This window comes from Dunckerocampus dactyliophorus, chromosome 5 (genome assembly GCF_027744805.1).
Source record: "Dunckerocampus dactyliophorus isolate RoL2022-P2 chromosome 5, RoL_Ddac_1.1, whole genome shotgun sequence".
NCBI lineage: Eukaryota > Metazoa > Chordata > Actinopteri > Syngnathiformes > Syngnathidae > Dunckerocampus > Dunckerocampus dactyliophorus.
Window position 1 is genome coordinate 15,519,690 of NC_072823.1, and position 23,254 is coordinate 15,542,943.

The following is a 23,254-nucleotide window of genomic DNA, read 5'->3' on the forward strand; positions in this document are numbered from 1 at the left end:
GTTTCACACAGAAAGGTCCACTGCAAGGCGGAAAATAAGGAGCACACTGAGCACAATATTTCACTTTGGTTTACATCATTACAACATTAACTCCTGAAGCCAATATATTACAGCTAGCAATCTGGTGGCAGCTTTACTTTTGTAGGTAAACCTATGTACACATTGTACTTTATATAACTTTTTACACCAAATCTGCATGATTATACCAGTCATCGTGGTGTACGCAAGAGATTATGTGGTCCAGATGTTAATGGAACCTGTTGAGTTGATCAAAAGGCTGCCCAACTTCACCAAATTAATTCTCGTTAGCAGGGTAGCTCAATCAAGAGGTGGTGTGATGTAGTTTTAGTACATTGTTTTGTATTGCAACAGTCTTTTGACTTCCTGTTTCTCTTTTTTTGACTACCACCCCCTGTTAGTACGGAGAGGCATTTCATACAAAACTAAGCTTAAACATTTAGCCAGCTGCCCAATTTATAATATTTAAAATTTGCAATTGTGTAAAATTTGCAGTCATATGTGCAGCTTTTCTCAATTGCACAGTGACGTTGTACTGAATCAGCACTTGCGGTAGAACTGGGATGTAGCAAATCCGAAAAGCTGGCAGTACACTTACTAAGTTTGATTTCTCTGACGTCATTTTCTGCACTACTTGTGGCCTCTAGGGGGCATTATTGCATGTTATTTGGCAATTTCTATGATATGCTGTGATGTATGGTGCTAGTATAGATGGTTCTAACCAAAATAACAGTCGTGGTTTAATCAAATAATTTGGGTCAGTATAGCCATAATCACTCGTTTCACCTTATGTCAGCGGAAAACTGTTCACGGGTTCTACGTTGTCTATTCGCATCTTGCATTGTTGGTGTGGTTTCATTTGCTTTGCATCCTAATGTCATTCCTATGCTTCTGACAGATACTCGGCATAGTTGCATGGTTTCTGTGGATTGCTATAATATGTTGCGATATGCTACAAGCATTTTCTGAGGGAATCACATTTTCTAGTTTAAAATTACTGTTCTCTGCATCACATATACGAATGAAATCTCTTCACTGACTCTGATGTGTCAGCTTCGTAGCTCTTTTCGCTTTTGCAACCAGCAAAAAGACCTGCGCAATAAATGGTACAAAGCATGCCTTTTTTTCCCTCTGTGTGACACCACCTAAACGCACCAGTGGCAACCTGTGGTGATACTTTTAAGTTCTGCTTATGTGTGTGTGTGTAGGAGCCATTGGGGGCCATGCTGCACCCAATGAGAGCGCTGCCCGATGACGATACAGCGGAGCAGTGCCGGTGCAGGACACGCCCCCAGCATGGAAACAGGACACGCCCCCAGCGTGGATACAGGCTGCAGGGACTGGCGCTCCGAGACGCACTCACTATGCTGGAGAGAGTCTGAAGCAGCCATGGGAATTCACACTTCCAACTTTAAAGAGTTGGTGCAGTAAACGAAGACTTTTAGTTTTTATGTCTATTTCTATGGGGACGTATGCGCGTTTTTGACAGTGTCGTCTCTCACGCAGGATGTTATTACTGATGAAACTTGGAAAGCCGGGTAAGAAGACCACAAAGTCTCTCTGATGAGAACCACCTCCTTCTACCAGGCACACAAAGGGAACCACGGAGCAAGTTATTTTCTTCCCCGCACACCCACGCCATTGTTTTCTTTTTGGATGTCATAGTGGGGGGGCTCGTTGAAAGACATCATGGATCACTTTGCAGCGGAGTGCCTTGTCTCAATGTCCAGCCGTGCGGTTGTCCACAACAGCGAGATGAAGTCGGAAAACCCCTCACCTTCCTCCAGGAACCCAGAGGACGTGAAAGAACCTCTGGTGAAGGACAACTCGTCTTTGTACGTGGTGGCCAGGATCCTGGCGGATTTTAACCAGCAGACTCCCAACGATTTGCATGGCGAGCAGTCAAAAAGCAAGGAGGAGAACACGCCGAGCCTGACGGAGGATGGGAACTGTGCCACACCTACCACCATCTCGGATCCGTCGTTCAAACAAAGGGGCAAAAGATCGAGAGGTCGAAACGAGCCCGAGTCCCCCCAGAAAAAGCACAAATGCCACTATTCTGGTTGTGAAAAAGTTTATGGCAAATCGTCGCACCTAAAGGCGCACCTCAGGACGCACACAGGTCAGTAACACACGTGCTATACAGTAGTTGCATTTAAGCGTGGCATCATCGCCGTAACATTGCACATAATTATGTTTGGGAATTGTGTGTGCAGCCAGTAAACGCACTCGATTGTTCTCATTGTTCCCCCTCAAGTTCCGTGAACTTTCCTTTTTAATTTGCGCGGACGGTGGGAGCCGAATATAGTGCCACTCCCACTCTCACAGCTCAGCTCTCCACTTGCAGCCCTCCCCTGCAAAGCTCAAGCTGCAGCGCCACTGCACACACAATGCAGACTTCCGGTCCTTGTTTTTGTCTTGTTGTTGTGCGCATTCAGTATAAAAACAAACTTATGATGCGACTTGAGAGTGAAAACGTGCGCATGTCACGATTATAACAAAGTGCAAAAAGTTTAGCAAGTACAAGAGGGGTCGAGTATGACCTTGCTGCAGCAGCTCCATATGTTTGCTTTGCATTCCGCTGGATAAGTAGGGCAGGTGGTAAGAAGGGGGGCAAAGAAATGGACTCAAATTGTGGGGGTTGATAAGAGATGTGTCTGCCTAAAAGCTCTTTGTTGTGATGTGCCACACCCCCGCTAGACAGGCTGCCAGCTGATCTGGCCAGCAACAGACTCTACTAGCTGAGCCCAGACTGACGAGGCTCTCCTTCCCTCCCAGCTCCTCCAAGCCCTTCCCTTTCTTTGCACACACTCCTGGAAAAAAAGCACACGTAACCCTCTGCAGCACACACTTGATGTAAAGCTGACTTATGATCCTGGCTCACAAAGGTGATTGTATTGAAAGGAAAAGCTCATTTTGCACAGTCTTCTAACCCCGCCTTGCTTTGTGATCATGTTATTGTTGAGAGAAGTGCATGAATGCCAAATTGCATTTCACATAAGAGCTCATCACGTAGGATGCTTGCAACAATAAAAAGGAAAACACATAAATAATGATCATTTATAGAACTAAAATTCCTTTACAATATAAATGGTTTGTGTCCCTTGTGCTCATGTGACTGTGTTTCATTACACCAGCTCCCTATAAATTCCCTAAACCTCACGTTGTGTTTGGAAACACTCCCACAACTAGCTCTGCAATTGGCGTGTGTCTCATAATCTGTGACAATAACGAGCCTTTCCGCTCATTGGATTGGATGGTCCCAGAATGTGGGTCATCTGAGTTCAGCCGAGCAGCCTCAGCCAACCTTGCAGTGCTTTTCACACAGCCAGACTCTGGCTGAGCGCTCGCTCGCTCACTTCCCTCCAGTCCGGACTAGTCGAGCAAAGAGAGCGTGGATGGCCGTGGAGTCAGTTCCAGCCTCTAATTGCAGGGGGGGACACATTTATAGCCTCCAACAAAGAGAGCCAAGTACCAGACGTTCCTACTTGTGCAAAGCGTCATTACATCTTTTGCGGTCTTTGTTTGTGTGAGTTGGCATCGTGAGAGGAGCTGAAACCCAATCTATACTTTATGTCTCGTGCTGAAAAACTAACATTATTCTCTTGAAATACATTATAAGCGGCATGATGATATAAATTATAATTTGGTTTTACACACTTGAAAGCGTCTTCTGTGTTAAAAGGAGGAATTGTTGTCAGTTTAAAGTATTTACAGTAGTTGCATTGGCCTTTTCCCAACTACTTAGATGACATTCATTGGTTTTATTGCGGCTTGTTAGTTTGCTGGATTACAACAAACACCACTTAACAGACGACCACCAAAGTTTGATAAGGGGTGGGGCACTAGCCAAAGAAGATCCTATTATAATTATGTGTAAATACAAATACAGATGCCCCACTTGACATTGCCATGACAGGATCCAGGCATAAGCAGGTGCTGGGTATCAATGGATGTGTACAGTGTGGTGCCTTTTAGGATTGTTTGGGCTTGGAGGAGGTCTGTTCTCTAGTGCCATCCTTGTTTGACTGTGACATATGAGTTGATTTGACATTTGAAAAGCTTATGGATAAATATTGATCTTGTGATAGCGTATACAGCAGGGGCCGGCAAACTTTTGGACTCACGGGCCACATTGGGTTAAAAAATTTGGCGCAGGGGGCGTCTATATATAGGTGGTCATCAAACACAACAACATCAACAACTTGCTCACGGTGCAGCGAAACAAAAACACAACACATCCACAGCAAGTTAATGCATCACATAAATCAGCTACTACTACTACTGCTGTAAGTGGGTGATAAACAACAACGACGCGCCAAACACAACACGTAACTTAAAACTGTTATTTCCAAATACCTGCAAGGCATGCTGGGTAGTCCAGTTGCAACAACAATATCAACTATGAACAATAAAACATTGGATATCAAGAATGTGTTAACTCCTCCTTGTTTACTTCTCTGACAACCTCCTCAACATATTTTGCCATCAAGCAAAAATGCGACAAACCACAAGTTACCCAGCATGCCTTGCGGCAGGAATATATGGGGGGTTTTTTTGGCATGGGCATTGTGCGTAGATATTTATTTGTAGGTTACTTTGGTTACGAGTTGTGTTGTTTGGGTGGCTTTTTTGTAGAAGCTAGAGATTGCGTCTGACGATTTTGGCGACTCAAGCGTGCCACAATAGCACTGAAAGTCAAGTTGCCGGCCACAGTTTCAATATTTTTTTAAGTTTTTAAAATGCCCGGTGTGCCAGATAACCATGCTTGGCGGGCCTTATGTGGGCCGCGGGCCGCAGTTTGCCCACCCCTGGTATACAGCTTTTCTAAATGTTTATTAGTTAATTAGAATGCTGTAAATCAGTGGTGTCCAAAGTCCGGACTGTGTGGCGTTTGCAGCCAGCAACTTCTTTTATATTGGCCCTGCAGCATGAAAAGAATATATTACTGGTATTTGAAATGTTGAGTATATGGTATCTGGATTGCCTTTCCTCATAATTGTAATCAATATTTATCATTTGTGGATGTTTTTCAACTTCCAATAGTCTTGTGGAACATTCTTGTGTCATTTCCAACTAAAAGATACCCCATCAGCTAATGAAAATCAAGTTTACAGTGCCTATAAAAAGTATTCACCCTTCTTGGCTATTTAAACCTTTATTGCTTTTATAAATAAAATCATTGTCAATGTAATTTTTTCTGCTTTTGCAAAAAATTGCAAAAAAGCTAATTTTATGTTCAAGAAAACCAATGTATACACAAGTAATTCAAACTACATAAGGTCAAGTAAATGACTGCATAACGATCCAAGGAAGGTGAATACTTTTTATAGTCACTGTAAGTAATAATATGGGATGTTACTGTACATATTAACAATTTCTCTGAAATTCCATTACCAGCCTTTAACATAAACAAGGGACCTAATTGAATTTTGCCAACATTCTGCAACATATGACTTTTTTTTCACTTATATTCTCTTGAGCATGGTCATAAACTTCTGTATATGTGTGGGCACTTTTCCTGGTGCAAACCACCACCATTTACATTTTACGCATTTCTCGCAACACTGTGCACGGGAAGCTCAGGATGTACACAATGATTGTAAATCACTCATCTGACTGCGTTTGGTGTGAAGGCAGCAAATCCACGGGAGTTGAGGGGTCCAAGGTTACCAGACAACATTTGTCTGATCCCCTGGTGTGGGAGGCAGGGCTTGTGTGCATCACATCCTTTAGTACACAAATCAGTACTGTAAGATAATCTGTTTATATTACGGTGGTAAGAAACACAGTCAGAGAACCTGTGATCCTATCTTGAGCTGTGTGGCTCTTTTAGAAGCACAACATTGTTGTAATGGTGATGACTCGCTTTCCCATGATTCTCTGGTGTCTTGTGGTTAGCAAGTGCGCGATGGACTCCACAGATGCCTCGTTACCGTGCTCTGCTTAAATCACGCAGTCTGCTGTACTCCAAAGGGGACGTGACCCCTGACAAGCTCATTACAAGTCATGTCTTCTTCATAAAACAACAGGCGGAGCCTTCTGCGCCCCCCTACTAAGTGGGCTTCACAAAAGGCCGTCTTGTCAGTGTGTAAGACCTCCTTCAAAAGTGGTTGGCATAACTGCAGAGGAATAGGGTCAATATATCTCAAAGACAAAGTGCCTAATGGCATATTTTACAGCTGGTTTGATGTTTTGTCTATCTGGGCCTCTTTTGTGTTCTGCTGGGGGTGCCTCTTTTACAGTGCAGTACTTGTAAAGCCTTTTTTTTGGGTCCGCCCTAAAATAATAAGTGACACCACCTGGCAGCACGGATCCACTGCCATTTGGAAACACATATTCATGCTTTCTCTCTATTTCTGTACATGTGTGAAACTGTGATTAGTGGAACCATTTTTTTTTCTTTTTTACAATTATAACAATTTCCACACAGGAAAAGGAGCAGCAGTAAGAGATTAAATGTACTGCCTCTCTTCCAGCGGTTTTAACATTTGGCTAGTGCTGCAACACAGAGTGCACAGTGTTCCTATGTGGCCGGGACGAGGTAGCAGGGTGGAGATGGGGTTTTCCTGCACTTGCCCCAGTCTTTCCTAGACATAAGTCAGATCTTAACGCGGGTCAGTGTATCTACCTGCCACATGGCAGGATTTCCAAAAGCCCTCCCAGCTGACCGATATTTTTTTTTACTAATGTTGTTGTTCGTGGCAGGCACGCAGGAGAAATTTAGCAGTTTCCCTTTTTCTGCAAATATGAGCCTTCAAGCAATACCTACTACATGGTTAAAAATAAAGACTCTCTTGCATTTAACAAAATCTGACCTCTGCATTGACCATTCATAGTGAACCAGTGTTGGTTGGGGGGGTTCAAACCTGTTGACCTTCCATTATAGGTCACTTTCTTACCCACTTACCCCTAAAATATCCCATTGTCAATTTGTCATAACTTTGGTTCCGCATTTGACAATGAGTGGATGACCTCAATTTTCAATGGTGGTCATTGGACAAACCTTAATGAGCTGAACAGAACAGACAGAACAATGAACAACTCCATTTATCTCTCCTTTCTTGGTGTCGGAACAGGATCAAATAAATGCTGCGCTGTTCATGTGATTATGCATTCAAGTTCAATGGTAACTTTGAGTGTTAGGGAGTCAGCTTTCAGACACCAGCCAATCAGAGGACAGAAAATGCTGACATCACTGTGGGCCGGCTAGCTGACCTTGTAAGGTGATATGAAATCTGATTGCTAACAGTCCCCATTGCTAATAGTGTGCATGTGACATGGACCAGCACTGTTGATTCTGAAAGCCGTTGGCAGATAACATTAACCTGATAGCACACAAAATGTGATTGGACAAAAAAAAAGTGAAGCAGCTCTCACGACTCCTGCCTCATCCACCCACGCACCTTGGAACCGACGTGGCAACAAGTTGTTTGTTGTACGAACTGCCATAGCCAAAATTCTTGACCTCTTTGTTCTTAATCTCCTACGTGGAATCATTTGGTTGAGGAAAATATCGACTCCCGTTGCACAAAATCCTTGAAATTGCCATAAACGCACGTGGAGAGCACGCTAGGAATGTGCGGATCGATACTGAAGTATCGATACTTCCGACACCAGCTCTTCATCTTCTAAAGTTGATTCTGAAATGAAAATAGTGATACTTTTGATACTTCAACTGTATGATTTTGTCCTTTGTTTTTTCTGATGTTGTACATTAGCTTGTCTATATTGTTAGCATATTTCACCTCAGTATATTTGAGGGTTTAAAATGAAGAAATTACTATGATGTCTTGTATTTTCTATGTTATTATTTGAAATACTGTACACTACTATTTAAATTTACCAGACGCATTAGGTGAATTAGAACATAGTATTGGGTCGGTATCGCCGATACCAGCCTAAATTTTACCCAGTATCAGATTGGAAATGAAATCTATGGTATCGCACATCACTGGGGCACACGTTGCAGGAATCTTTACTTCTGTAAATACCAGGAAATGCGAGTGATGTCTTGCTTTTGCGCATGCACGTCACTTTCCAGACGCTTTGCAAACAAAGTCACATTTGTTTGGTAATGTGAACGACCACATAAAAAAAATAGGATTTAAACAAAAACTCCGAACTGGGCATCATGCCCTGCATTCTGAACGTAATCTAAGTCATTTTTTTCTGGTAGTGTTTAGGCCGACAGAGAAGGCTGTCTGCACACCACTGCCCTTGAAGGGACACATTTCAACTTTGCTTTTGTGCATCCCTCTCCTATCCTCTGCCAACCCGACTGGTCGAAACAGAGGGCCGCCTCTGGAATCAGAATCTGGTTTGTAACACAGAATGTGGATCTAAACTTGATTCATATGAAAAGTGCCTGCGGGAAACCTCTGCTGAATAAATAACATTAAATTGTTAATCTTCAGCTTTTGGTTCTGATTCTCTACTTTGTGGTGGCTTTTTCGCAGTGAGCCTTTTAAATGGCATCAAATGAGTCCAAAGCACCACTGAGCCTTGTGATAATATTTGCCTTTGGTGCCAACTCAAATACAGTGGAATTGAGTAAAATGTTGGCTCATGAAGTCTGTGCAGCTGGATAGTAGTGTCCACTGGAAAGAAGGTGTTAGTTAATCCACTTGATGCCCAGGATGTAAATAACACCTTCTAATCATGTGTTGCACTGTAAGGCATGTGCTACTTGTGACATCCGTATTCTAACCAGGATGTGCATTTTGGAGCTAACAGGATAGTTCTTGGCTAATGTTGGAACATAAACCCGATTTAGCTGTGATTAAGCAGCCAAGCACGCATGATGGCTTCTCCGAACACAGAAAGGCCACTGTCATTCACTTCCATGGCCGTCCTGCTTTCAATTGGCCACTGGCTCATGTATTCTGTAGGTACTGTAGCACTGGATTATTCCTATAAAAGCCACACTGTTCTTCCCACCCAGTGGCCCCTTCCTCCCTCCTTCGGGCTGCAAAGGAAAATAGGTGCTGGATCATGATTCGTTGTGGTGGCGAGGACTTGTGAGGTGGGGTTCATTACCAGCGGCAGGAAGAAAGGGATTCAAACCCGTGTAACACTGTGTAGTGTTCAAACACCAACAAAGCACCTCTTGCATGCGATCGACGGTTGCATTAAAAGACACAGAGTGGGGCTGGGGTTAGTTCTGGTATATATTCACTGTCAATGCCCTCCACTCATGTAGGTTATTTATTCAGATGCTAATCTGATCAGCGTTTGAAGGGATGAGACCTCTGAGGCAGAGGGCACCCCCTGCAATCACTGGGTCCCATCTGTGGGTTCTAGGTTCTGACTGGGTCTGTTCTGTTGTGTGCAGCTTTGTAGAAGAATGTCAGAGAGGGTATTTGGTCTCTTCCACGGCTGTGTATGTTCTTTATGGTATGTAAGGTGTGTCCCCTTGTTGCTGTCATTCTAAATCAGACCATGGCAAGGATGTGTGTGTTTGTATGACACATTGGGGCGTGGCCTTCAGCACAAGGTGAGGCGAGGCTGTGGATGAAGAAAAGCATTATAATTTACATTAGACAATCTAATGGAACCATTTTTGTTCTATCTGTATTTTGATTAAAAACTCATTCACACAGCTGGTGAAAGGCTCCAGCCCCTGCATAATCCAGGATCATCATTATAGAAAAGGAATGGTTTAATGACAAACACATGAATGAAAGTGCGTTTATGTGCATGTCGGGTCAATAGTTGATGATATCAATTTGTGAAGAACCCTTTGGTGCTAACAGTGGTAGCATGTAAACTCTGTCAAACTTTTCTTCCTGAATTCCATCAGGAAAAACGCTGACAGTGAGTGTTATCTCCGTCTGTATCTCATCTTATCGAGCAACACCCAGGCCTCTCAGGGTTTCTCTGGGCTCCAAGGGTGTCTGTCTCATACAAGCTCTAATGTCAGACTCACTGCAGCGGAACAAGCTGGCTTTGTGCTGCGGGCCTGGCGTTAACGGTTAATGGGGCATCCCTGCACCTGCCTCTGCGGACACACTGTAAACACGTAATAATGGCTGTAGCTGTTTGCATGTCCTTAGTTAACCAGGATTTAAAAGAGAAGGAGACTGCAGGTTGTTTCAGTATGCACTCAAGGCTGAAAGAGAGTGCACACTCTAACTAATTGAGGCAAATTTGATGAGCTGGTCAATGCAGGCAAGGCATCCCTGACGCTCCCTTAAGAGTTAAAGGCATGAAGTAATGCACGACGGCTAAGTGTATGCAGGAATCAGACGGTCACACTCGACTCCGCTGCATCTCTCTACACTGAATGTCAATATCACCGTGCAGTACGGCTCGTGGGGAAGAGACTTACGGTTAGTACGCACAGCCTGTCTGATTGAAATGCATTACAGGAGCGCTCCTCCTGCTGGGAGCCAGACTGCCGCTATTGTTCACAACCTGACAGCTATAAGGCCCACGAGGGCTGGCAGACTATTCAATAGTCCCTCTCAATAAAAGACAAAAGATAATAGATTCTTATGTTTTGGGGTCCTTGAGCTTGAGCCAAGGCTCCATCACAAGCACCTGACCCCGGCCTTTGACTCTATTGTTTGATACTGTACTTTCACAAATATGGGTACAAGAAAAGAGCAAGGGGCGTGGAATACAGTATTACTGCACACCACTGAGCCACAGAGATGCAGGTATCGCTACATTCACACCAAGCAGTACAGCTCAGTTCGCCACGGTATGGTTGAGACTGGTAGGTCCTTATCTGGCTTGCATTTCTACCACATCTTCTCCTGGAGGTTGTGTCATTCCACAAACAGTGTAACATAAGCAGTGAGCATTATTTGCATGACGCAGTACAGTCGTCCCTCGTTTATCACGTTAATTGGTTAATTGGTTGAATTTCCACAAAGTAAGATTCAATACTAATGAATTGAATAATTTCGTAGTTAGAGCTTAGAAAACCTGTTTATGACTTTCCAAAAAATGGATTTTAACATTATTAGAGCCCTGTAGAAATGAAATAACACCCCAATAGCCACTTTTACACTCCTATTATTCTTTTTTGACATCACATTGCGCAGTCTACAGGATCATTGAGGGACATAAAGGGCCGCCGCCGCTAACACAGCAAGCTAGCGCGCTAACTAGTTAGCCTCTCCAATTGACTTATTCTAATTCTAAACTTAAGAAAGTGTTTCAAACGACGTGGGGAAGTAGGACAAAGAAGCCAAAAACCTACCACTTCCACACAGAATGAGAGGAGAACCTTTTTTTTCATTCAATCTCAGCCATGGCATGTCAGCTCGTCTCCATGCAGTGTGAAAGGTAATGTAATGGCAAGGCGAAGCAAGTTTACAAAGCAAGCACAATTCATACAAGGTAATTCAAAGTGCTTTACAGAAAGTCATTCCATAAAGAGTAAAATCACTCTAAAATCACTATATAAAATACCATAAATAATTCCATTAAAAAAAAGAATGACGACTGCAGATAAAATATTTCAGTTGTTATATCCATAGTTGAGTAGAAGCATTTTCAGCCTGGATTTGAACAGGTCTGTCCAGCTGTCCTTCGATATTTATTATTTTAAAAAAATAGTAATAAAAAAACAACATATACGTACATTATACATACATACGTATACATTTAAAGACAACTCTTTGTATTTTCATTAGTTATTAGCATCAACATTTAAGCTTTTCCCAGTTACATTATGCCTTTTTGCATTTTGCACACTCTCCAGAATGTTACGAACAGTAATAAAATGAATGGCAATTAATTGCAAAGTTTCTCTTTGTCATGAAAATGAACATAATCCCAAAAAAAACATTTCTGCTGCATTTCAGCCCTGCCACAAAAGGACAAACTGAAATCATGTTAGTGAATTTCTGGTTAACATAGGTTAGAATGATGAAAAAGACAAAGGCTGGAGATGACTCTGTCATCCTGAGAATAACAGACTGAAAATTCTGTTCTTTTTACAGATCAGAGTTAGCTATTTTTTCATACCTGACTGTTTCCACTGTTCACTTTCAGTCTTCCTCAGAGTGGTCAACACCAGAGCTGTTTTTTTCATACCTTGACAGTTTCGGTCACGTGACCACTCTGAGGAAGACTGCAAGTGAGCAGTTGAAATTGTCAGGTACAAAAAAACTAGCTAACTCTGGTCTGTAAAAATAACTGTTTAGAATGTAGGAATTTAGACCAAATGAACCTCATTGGACTAACATACTGAAAACTATAAAAAGGGGGGTGGTGCTTCAAATCTTTGTTTTTCCTCTGTTAACCATAATTACCTGCAAGCAAATACATGCAGTCATCATTGCTTAGCACAAAAAGGACTTCACAGGCAAGAAAGGACATTGCTGCCAGTATGATGGCAACTAAACCAACCGTTTATCAGATCATGAAGAACTTCAAGGAGAGAGGTTCAGTTGTTGTGAAGAAGGCTTCAGGGCGCACAAGAAAGTCCAACAAGCGTCCGGACTGTCTCAGAACGTCGATGTAGCTGCTGTATTGGCACACCACTGGTGTGAATGCTACCATCAGTCCTGTGTCATGCCAACAGTAAAGCATCCTGAAATCATTCATGTGTGGGGTTGCTTCTCAGCCAAGGCAGTGGGCTCACTCACAACTTTGCCTCAGAGCACAGCTATGGATAAAGAATGGTGCCAAAACATCCTCCGAAAGCAATGTCTCCCAACCATCCACGAACAGTTTAGTGACAAACAGTGCCTTTTCCAAAGGCAAAAGTGATAACTAAGTGGCATGGGGAACAACAGAGTAACATAGTAACATTTGACAAAAAGATCTAAAAATACTAAAGCAGCAAACTTTGTGAAAAGCAATACGTGTGAAATACTCAAAACTGTAATGTACACTTCATGTCCCTCACATGCCTATTGTATGCTAGCATGTTCTTCTACAGATATGATTTATTAACCACTAACCACTCGGCCACCGTGCGTCCACTAAACATGGCTCTTTGATGACTAAAACATGACGAGTCGTGGGTGAGTTTTCGTTGATGAAAATTAGCATTTCAGACCTGTTGCTGTTCCCCATGTGTTTAAATGAACATTACACTTGCCTTCCGTAATGTTAGCCTTCCGTGTTTACAGTCAGTGACGGTGTGGCCATCTTTTTGTGTTTATGTTCTGTCAGCACGTTGCGATACGTTAAACAGGTGGCGTCTGTGTGCTTTGTTATCATACGTAGAGTCTGCTAGCTTTGGGCCATAAGCCACAAGGGTATGTCAGTGACGTCATGCAGCCCCAACCATCACCTGTGGTGCACTTCTAAAGGTATAATAAAGTTGGTGCACACACACACACAAAACAAATTCAACAGTAACAGATACATAATATAATATAAGATAGATAATTTTAACCATTGCTCAGACATAAAGAAAAGTCTGAAGGATTCAGTACTGTGTGGGTTCCAGTCAAGTGGATAATAAGCTATCAATACCTATTTTTGGTTTGCTTGTTTGATAGATAAGGCCATTATGTTTTTAACATATGCTCGTATTTTGTCAAAATGATGTGCTGAAACACATGATGATGTGCAGAATAAATATATATAGGTGTGTAATATATATAGAATATAAACACACGTGTGTGTACATGTTATGTTTTTTAAGATATGCTATACCTACATTTCATTTTGTATTCACCTGTAGACCGAATAGGACCCCCTTTTTGTCTTCATCCAATTTCCAATACTTAGACATAAATTATTTAAACGTTTCTTTTTTTTTTTACTAAACTGACTAAAACTAAACTAAAACGTTTTTAGTTTTTGTCAACTAAAACTATCACATACAGAACTGACTAAAATGTGACAAAAACAAGAAGCATTTTTGTCCAAAAGACTAAGGCTAAAAATAAAATGACTGTCAAAAAAAACAACACTGATTAAGGGTGGATACAAGTCCAAACATGTACGTGTTTTGATTTAACAAATCTTAAGTAACTTTGATCAAATATAGAATTACTACAGCTTCTGCTTGGACATTAACACGGCGGAAGCTGTTCGACTCCAAGGTAGGTTGCATTGCAAGGTTTATAGTATGTGTAAAGCACTTAATGTGTGGTTCCAATCCTGCCTCTTTCACTGCCACTTCCATATTATGTGTATTGTCATTCACAGTAGTGATGCCGTAGTTCACAGTCTGACTGGCTTCTGGCTGCCCTGTTCTTGCGAGACAGCTTTTCTGTAAAGGAGAAATATTGTCACATTTTAGTCTTGCAAGATCTCCTGAAACCCCTAGTAATTTATATTTTTTATTTGGCCCTCAAAGGTTAGCATCTTGAGGGTTTTTGCGGTTTGAGTCAGTCATTTTAATACTATCCAGAGTCCCATAGATGGTTGTCTACTGGCAGAGTAGCTGGTTGGTCAAAGTCTGCTGCAGAAGGTGCCAAGCCAGCCCATCCACTAGAGGCAGTCTCTTATTTCTGGTTGCCTTGCTGGCTGACCATTAAAGCGCTGTGATGTGACTGAAACTCTAATGGGCTTTGGACTAACCAGTGTGGTTTCCCGTCCTTCAGCTGTTTGCGTGTTGAAGTCCACGTAGGTTTAGTCTGAACCTTGTTTTTGTTCTCAGATCCACTAAGAGATATTTAATGTTGTACTCCGAGTTGATCTCATGCATTCAAGGGAACCTTTCTCTCACCCCACAAGATGTTTGCTCTCCCATGTTGGCCTCACGTGGTTGCTTTCAGCTGTGCATAGTGTGGTCTATGCCTGAGGACACACTAGGAATGTTATCAGCTACTATTTGATATGCTGGAACGCTTTGTTGGACTGGACTGGGTTGCCGTGTTGTCGCACTGTCCCTGTGATTGGATCTTGCACGTTTGCTTTCAAGGCTCACAGTTAACCCTTTGTGTAGAAAACGAAGGAAGGCCCGATGTCTTATATGTGAAAGGCTGTGGGGGAGGGTCAGAGATAAGCTGTTTATTTACTGACCCATTGGCCTCAAAGGGAACACTTATATAACTGGAGCACCTGTGACATAATCGCATCACTTGGAGCACCAGTGTCCCCCCCACACCAGGGCTTGGTCGAGGTACAGTTGGTGCACATGATGTAACTCTCTTTACGGGTAACTGGGTCACTGTGTTCGTTTGGCAAATCTTCCCTCTGTGCTGACCCCCCTCAACTCCCCGCCCTTTAGAGCTGACACATTCTGAGAAAAACCAACCACACCCTGGATGTGGCAAACGGCCAGGGATGGGACAACAAATCAGTATGAGGCGTGTTCTACTAAGAGAAACTGGCCCACACAGATATGGGCATTTTTAATTGAAAAAAAGATCAAATTGTTCGCTAATGGATTAAGAAAAGATCTCTCTGTGCAAGAATACAGCAGGTGGTGTCATGCTGAACCAACCAACAGTTTTAGCCAAGTGAAAGCATTTGCAGAGAAGACAACGTATCACCAGCACATGAGATACATACTTTTTATTAGACAACCACAATATGGAAGAAATGTCACTTACTGTATATGAAGATGAGTTACTGAATTATTACACTTGAATATAATGGTTAGCGAAATAATAAAAAATATACAGTTTTTGTGCGGGGAAAAAAGGACAGAATGCATAGAAAATATAATTTTAAGGGTGTTTTTATACTTTAACGTAGGACTGGGTGATATGGCCTCAGAATAAAATGTCCCAGTTTCCCCACAAAAAAATTGTATTTGATTTTTTTAAATTGACTTATTTATAACTACAAATAACAGAGATAATTCAAAACAAGTTTTTTTTTAAATCAAAAACTGAACAAACGTAAAACCCTAAGTGCCAGCTGTAAAAAAGAGGATTAAAAAATACACTTTGGAGCTTGAAAGGAGAGAGACTTGTTTACATTCACATTGCAATCTGCACCGTTTTCAAAAACATTCATATGGAATTCTCTCATTAGTGATTCTGAAGAAAAGACATGAAAATTCAAAGCGGTGACTATGTTGTTGCTGTGTGTGCGTCCCTGTAAGGAAACAAGGGGAGGGGAAAAACTCCAGAAGATCCTGGGGGACAATGCTGCGTCGTAGCAAGGGCAGAAAAAAGTTTTAATTTTTTAATTCTTAAAATCGTCCACAACGAGACTTTCAAATTAATCAATAAAATCGCTGTATCGCCCAGTCCTACTTTAAAGTGATTTGTTGGCATTTTTTTCACTTATTGTATATCCTGATATACTATACAGTCCTTATCTACAGCATGACTGAACATTCAATTTGTGGCGCCCCCTGGGTTGTGCTCAAAATGCTGTTGAGGACATGCTGGCATCCATGTAACACAGAAACAGTAATCCCTTGTTTATCACGGTTAATTGGTTCCAGTCCCGATTGTGATAGCTGAATTATTTATTTGAATTCCTTATTTGTTAATGAAATATTTTCGTATTTAGAGCATAGAAAACCTGTTGACGGCTTTCTAAATAATTTTTTTTAAACATTATTAGCGCTCTCAAGACATTAACTAACACTCCTGTAGTCACCTTTACACTTGTACTACCCAATAGTAGAGACATAATAAGAGTAAATAAGCCATTTAACACATAAATAAGACTATTGCTCAATAGAAATGTGTTCCCAAGGGGAACAGGAAGGAGGGCAGGAAGTGATGTCGAGTTTTAGCTTGGCATTGGTTATAGCCGCAAGAGCAGCCCATGTTTTTATTTGGGATTTTTATTAGGGATGATTGTGCCTGTTGTGAAATAATTCAAACCTGCAATAAAATCCTTTTGTTCAGTCGGATGTTACACAACATTTGTTTACTCAACTTCAGAGAGTATCACGCATCCACAGTATTAGGTGTAAAATAGTCATGTTGGTTCGGGACAAGGCTTATGAGAGGGTAGGGAGAAGTGAAGATGGCTTGTTGCACTTTCTTGTAGAAGAGATGCTGACTAATGGTTGAGTTTATAACTTATTTTATTTCCACTAAGGATCAAAGTCACTGTTTCCTTCATTCTCCCTAGTATTCCTTTGACGTAAATCCCAAATTCAGTATGAACAATGCCGAATTTTCTTTCGAGGCTTGCATGAAATGTATTTTAGTTGCTTGGCGTGAGGCGATAAAAGGGCATCAATCCTCACAAGTGACGAAGCTTTAAATAATTTGAAGCGCCACAGCGGGTTGCTGTTGGATACCTGATGCTTCCAATATGGCTGCATCATCGTTGTATAGGACTGGGGGACATCTCAGCCTAGCTCTCTGGTGTCTGCTTAAATATTAATACGATTGGATCTGTTACACTGGTTATTGAGCCTTAAGCAGCCTGCAGAGCTTAGCTCCACTTTTTAGCCACTAAGTCATTTTGTGTAGTGCCAGGTGGCGGCGCCGGCTGTTCCTCTTGCTAATAAGGTATGAAATCAGACCATCATGAGCATCATCAATGCAAGTAGTGCTGTAAAAGCGACACTCGCTCTGACACTTCTCTGCAGACTCAAACAATTCCTGATTATTTATTGCTTTCAATTCTACACAGAAGAGATGCTCCTATATCTTGCGATGGCTGCAAACATTTGGAAATTATATGGAAAATATACACATATATGGAAATATAAACATCAATTAGCCATCTGAGAAGTGGGAAAGGATCGAGCCGGTTTGTCTAGAGCTGAGGTGAGGCGTCAGAGGCATGGAACACAGACTGGGCTGTCTAGACTTGCTCTGTCTGTCTGCACATTTTGTAACGGTGCAGTATTGTAGGGGTGGGGGTGGGATCGGAGGCTGCAGGGGGGCATATGAACCTACTCATGCACCAACTTCTTGTTATTCTGTAAGACCAGGCTGGACTCAGGTAGCATATGAGCAGCGTTTGATGCTGAGCAGCGACTGTTTCCTTTGTGGTCTAAAGGGAAACCGCAGAAGAGAGAAAGCATTTGGCACGCCTACTCGCATGCTCTCATTTGTCATTGTACCTTTAAACATGTACACATCTCACTCCTTTGCACCTCATAGCTGGCTCAAATCACGTCAAATAGGCAACACATGACTACTATTGTCTAGCAAAAAGAACGTAGTGTTAGCCAGGCTGCATTCAGGCTCCATACACAATGTTTCCACATTAGAATGGAAGGAAACCACAAGATATATGGTACCATCTGGCTTTCAGTAGATTTGTGTCAAAGCCCACTTTTATTGCCCGACGAAGAAGGGGGAGGAGGGTGTAATTTTCCCATGCGCCGACTTGCAGATCGTTACATGCTGGAAAATGGGCGGGGCGACCATTGTGACTGCATCTGGAGCTGACAGGATAAAGGCAATTTTTTTTAAAGTCACTTTGCAGCTTTGTCAATTTGGGATCTTCCACAAAGGCATTTGATATTTCACTTTTTAAACACATTGAAAATACAGTGGAACTGCAAAGGTTCAACACAATCCATTTGGATTTCAAAATAAGTTTTCGTATAAGAAATAAAGTTAAACTGTGGCATCGTAAAACTTTTATGATTGTACAGGCACATTTTTTTAAATACTTAGAAAATGTTAACATTTTTAACAGTCAAACTAAAAATTAAAAATATATTAATCAGTGTTAAATTGAGACAATACAAATACAGTAAAATTACAGTTCCATTGAATTTTGTTGACAAGAGGTTTACTCTGCATCTGTATGTGCGCATTGGGTTTATAGTGGTATGAACAGAGAGAGTGGGCTCTCATCTTATTCAGCCTCTTTGTGGCTAGCCTCTTTCTACTAGCTACTAGCTACTCTATTCTCACTACTACCTATGGCATATGGCTATGGCTACTGTCCGAGCTGCAGTTATCTCTGTGAGCCAGCATACGCTAACGTGAATGACAGCACAGAAGCCAATGCCACAGCCACAGTGTGGGAATATTTCGGTTTTAAACAGAATGAACACGGTGAGCGCATGTTTTCTCAACTGGGGAAAAAAAACACTGATGTTGGTGCTCGGGCAGCGGAGCCTTCTTCCCGACAGTCAACGCTTACTGAGGCGTTGGGTCGGCGAATATAAACAAAACAGTTCAAAATGGTAGACTGTGTTGCTAGCCACATTGCAAAAACATACATACAGGCAACTTCTGTGTCAAGCTAACGCGGCTCACACAGGTACACCGGCATACAGTGTGCTTGAGTCCCATCTAGTGGTTCAAATGTGAACGACGCCTGTCATGACTGCAATGAATGGAAAAAAAATAGTCAAAAAAATGTTGTGATAATATTGGATATCGACGATAATTTGTAGCACGATTATCGACCTGCAAAATTTGTATCGTGACAGGCCTAACTATATGCTACTTCTGCCATTCAGTGATGTGGAATGAGATCGGGAGCTTGGTGAACTTGCTTACCGGTAATTTGCTTGTTGGACTTTATATGTTAATCTAGCCTATTCAGCTTCCTGGGTATGTTTTTTTTATGTTTTTGTGTAGCTGAACTGTTAATGTGTTAATGTGTTGTTCCATGTGTTACTGTGTAGTTGAATAATTTACCTTTCCAGATTAAATGTCTGTTCTTGATCATGGATTTTGTGAAATAAATTGCTAGACAAATGTGACTTATAGTCCAGTGCATTTTATATATCTTTTTTCCTCGTCACAACACATTTTTTAACTGATGTGACTTATACTCCGGAGCGACTTATAGTCCTGAAAATACGGTAATGTCGCTTACGTCATGTAACTTCCTGCTTAGATTCTGTTAACACTTCCTGTTGAAGTTTGTCCTTCTTTTCAATAAGTTCAGTTTTTTTCTTTGGCTCTTAGGGGCCAAGAGTTCATTCTTTGACGCTCGCAAAACTGAGCTGAGCTGAAATCTCACGTGGCTGCCTGAAATCCCACGTGATGTTATGCATGACAGTGTGAACTGTGAAGGTTTGTGATTGAATTCCAAAATGTACGAGCTAAGGTGTGATGGCATCTTGAAGTCGTACTCATTGGCCACATGTTGGCCGTGTGCGGTCATGCTCATGAGATGCTAACCCACAAGCACCCTGCTATGAGTCACTTTTGCTATAAGGAGAACAAACCGTTTCATAAGCAGAAAGAAATATGAACACACATCAGATGGGGAACTCACAGAGATAGATGGACTGTGTGTATTTGTGCTAGAACGCAAAATGAGCTGATTGTGCATATCTTGTTTTGACATCTTCTAGTTTTTGCGACTTTGGCTTGTCCTTGCATCTTCAGGCTGCCATGTATTATTGCAAAACTTTGATAAAAATGAAGGAAGATAAGGTTATTGCTAACTCATTTGGATAAAGGTAGGTAAACCAAAAGCATAAACTCCTGTTTTCAGCACTGTTGAATCCGCATTAAATCAGCTGAGCTGTTCCTGTACTTTAGAATTAATACAGAGCAGTGATGAAATTGTAGAAATGTGTCTCCAACCTGAGAGCTACTTCCAAATGAAAATGCTGCTCATTTTTTGTGTTGTTTCCTATTTTCATAGCTTCGTTCAACCCAAACAAACTGATGTTTGCTATGCCAGAACTTTAACAAAACGTTGGTATCCAAACCTAGATGTGTTCATCTCCATCTTGTACTTCAATATGCATTTCTTTTTGCAGGGTTATCCGAACTTTTATCACTATTAGAGCTACTTTGACAAAAAGAAAGCTACAATCATCCCTCGCCACTTTGCGGTTAGAATTTTGCGGCTTCACTCTATCACAGTTCTTCAGAAATATATTAATTCATAAATCATGCTGCTTCTTGTTTGAATACGGCCCATTATTGGTCCAAAATAGTTATATTGACGCAAATGTTAGTGGCTCAGGAGGTGGCGCATGTCAGCTAGAAACCAGAAACCGGTTGGCGGTTCGATCCTCGCTCCCTCCACCCAGTCATTGTCGTCGTGTCCCTGGGCAAGCCACTTCACCCACCTTGGCTCCAGTGCTGCCCACATTCACGTCGTTCATTATAATCTTATTTATTGTCTTAATTGGCTTCTTTACTCATGTTATGTCTACTATATTGGGTAATACGAGTACAAAGGTGACTATAGGGGTGTTATTTCATGTCTGGAGGACTCTAATAATGTTAAAAACTGTATTTAGAAGGTTGTAAACAGGTTTTCTATGCTATACTATGGATATATTCTATTTATAAATAAGGAATACTGCTTTGCGGAAATTCACCTTTTGGGTCTGGAACCAATTAACCGCCATAAACGAGGGATTACTGTATTTGTGCTTTATTTATGACTGGCAACATTTAAATTGTACTTAATTTACAAAGCAGATCTCCACTTAGTGTAATCGTCTTTACTCTATTTTGTGGTCATTTGTCATTAAATAGAGGCATAATGTCTGAGTTGAACGGTTATATTGAAAAATATGAAGAGATTAAGCTACCGAGCTACTGGATGGAGACCCCTGCCTTGTAGTATTGTCTGACTTACTGTTTAGCCTTGTAGGCATGACAGGCCTATAGGACATTTATGAGTCCTTCCAACTCTGCCAAGCAACAAGCGATGCCACCACAAAAGAATATGACAGTAAGCCCAGAGTGTGGAATAATTTGTGAAATGCAGATATTTTATGAAGTTTTATACATGCAGGCATTCCTCCTCCGTTTGTGCTGTGAATGCAAACATAAAAGTGAAAGGTCTTATTCATTTTGTTTGATTATAACTGTGCTCTTACAGTATACGGACTCGACATGTAATTATGTTTAAAAAGATGTCACACGTGTGGCCATTTTGCAAAAACGCACGTGCGGGAAGCAACTTAACCTTGATTGTGGAATAATGGAATGGAATAATGTTGGACACATCCAAGAATGTGTAAGAATACAGATAGACATGTTAGAAGATACATTTCCTTTCTTTAGGCAAGACACTGTGCACACTCACGCAGCTGGAGGAAGTAGCTTCAACGGCATGCACCGTTATTTGCATTCATCTGCCAACCATTGTACAAAGATACTGAGTTTGTATGCTGCCCTATGCTACATGGACTGCCTCCAGGTCATGTGATTGCAACCCAGCAATTGAAGGACAATTTGGTATTTCAAAGTTATGAGAGTATTTTAATGTTGCATGTATTATATATTAGGTGGCTGGTGCCAACTGATACTTGTGTGTGCGTCCTACAGGAGAGCGTCCGTTCCCTTGTACCTGGCCCGACTGCAGTAAGAAGTTTGCCCGCTCGGACGAGCTGGCCCGCCACTACCGCACCCACACGGGAGAAAAGAAATTTGGCTGCCCGCTTTGCGACAAGCGCTTCATGCGCAGCGATCACCTGATGAAGCACGCCCGCCGCCACTCGGATTTCCAACCCGGCATGCTCAAGAGGCCCCACAGCGGCGTGGTCGGCGGTGGAGTCGGCATTAGCCACACCGCTCGTCCCAGCTCTCTCAGCGACTACAGCCGCTCGGATGCCTCCAGCCCCACCCTCAGCCCCGCCCTCAGCCCCGCCAACTCGCCTTAAAGTAAAAAAAAAAAAAAAAATCGCACTTTCAGCCTCCAATGCGGCGAGGTTTTTTATCATAGTGACACTTATGTTGCACACTTCTGTCAGCAGCAACCCTCCCACCCCCTTCTTTGCTATTCCTGCGCTTGCTGTGGTAAACCATACTGTATAGAACTGCTTATTGTAGTGCAATGACTTGTGTAATCTTATAAGAAGGTAATGCCTTTCCCAGATGGCAATATTTACGTTCTCTACCATATGTCTGTACTTCTCTTCTAGTCATGGCTGTTGGCTGTCTTTGCAACAACAAAACACCATTTCAAAGAAAACAACACAGCCCTGATGAGTCTTATCAAAAATCTTTAATTTTGTCTTTTATTGTTTTGTTTTTTAATTGTTTTTTTTTTAAAAACGGGTGATGACGAAGCATACACACTCTTAAACAAACACACGCACCTCAGGATTGAAGACAGTTTCTCTAATACCACAATACTTCACAAACAGACTGCACAATATACTCATCACTTTACTCCAAAGTTCAACCAGTGGTTGGATTTTTGGCCCTGCTCAGGGATGGCCTTGTTAGCTTGAACGAATGGAGAGAAACAGTCAGTCCACCCTCATATACGTCTCTAACTATACACAGTATATCAGCCTTACACTCAACACACTTTTGCACTCTTTGTTTTGTCTGTAAAACATCATGTGTCATCCATCCGAGCAAACGATAATTGGCTTTTTCATACAGTACAACTTTCAAAGCAGCTGTTCATACAAAAATTGGCGTAAAGGGATCCCTCACTGAAGCACACTGGAACAAAACTACCAAGAATTTAACAACGTGAGGCCTGAAGGTGGTTTTTGGCC

The 23,254-nt window shown here is 41.8% G+C and overlaps 1 protein-coding gene across 1 annotated transcript; it reads left to right on the top strand.

The window, feature by feature from the left end:
- The first annotated feature begins 1,371 nt into the window (after nucleotides 1-1,371).
- On the top strand, nucleotides 1,372-23,212 carry klf13 (Kruppel-like factor 13). Its single transcript, XM_054776880.1, has 2 exons — nucleotides 1,372-2,140; nucleotides 22,071-23,212. Exons 1-2 carry the CDS (start codon nucleotides 1,708-1,710, stop codon nucleotides 22,403-22,405), a joined length of 768 nt encoding a protein of 255 aa, XP_054632855.1. The 5' UTR covers nucleotides 1,372-1,707; the 3' UTR covers nucleotides 22,406-23,212.
- Nucleotides 23,213-23,254: the final 42 nt, after the last annotated feature.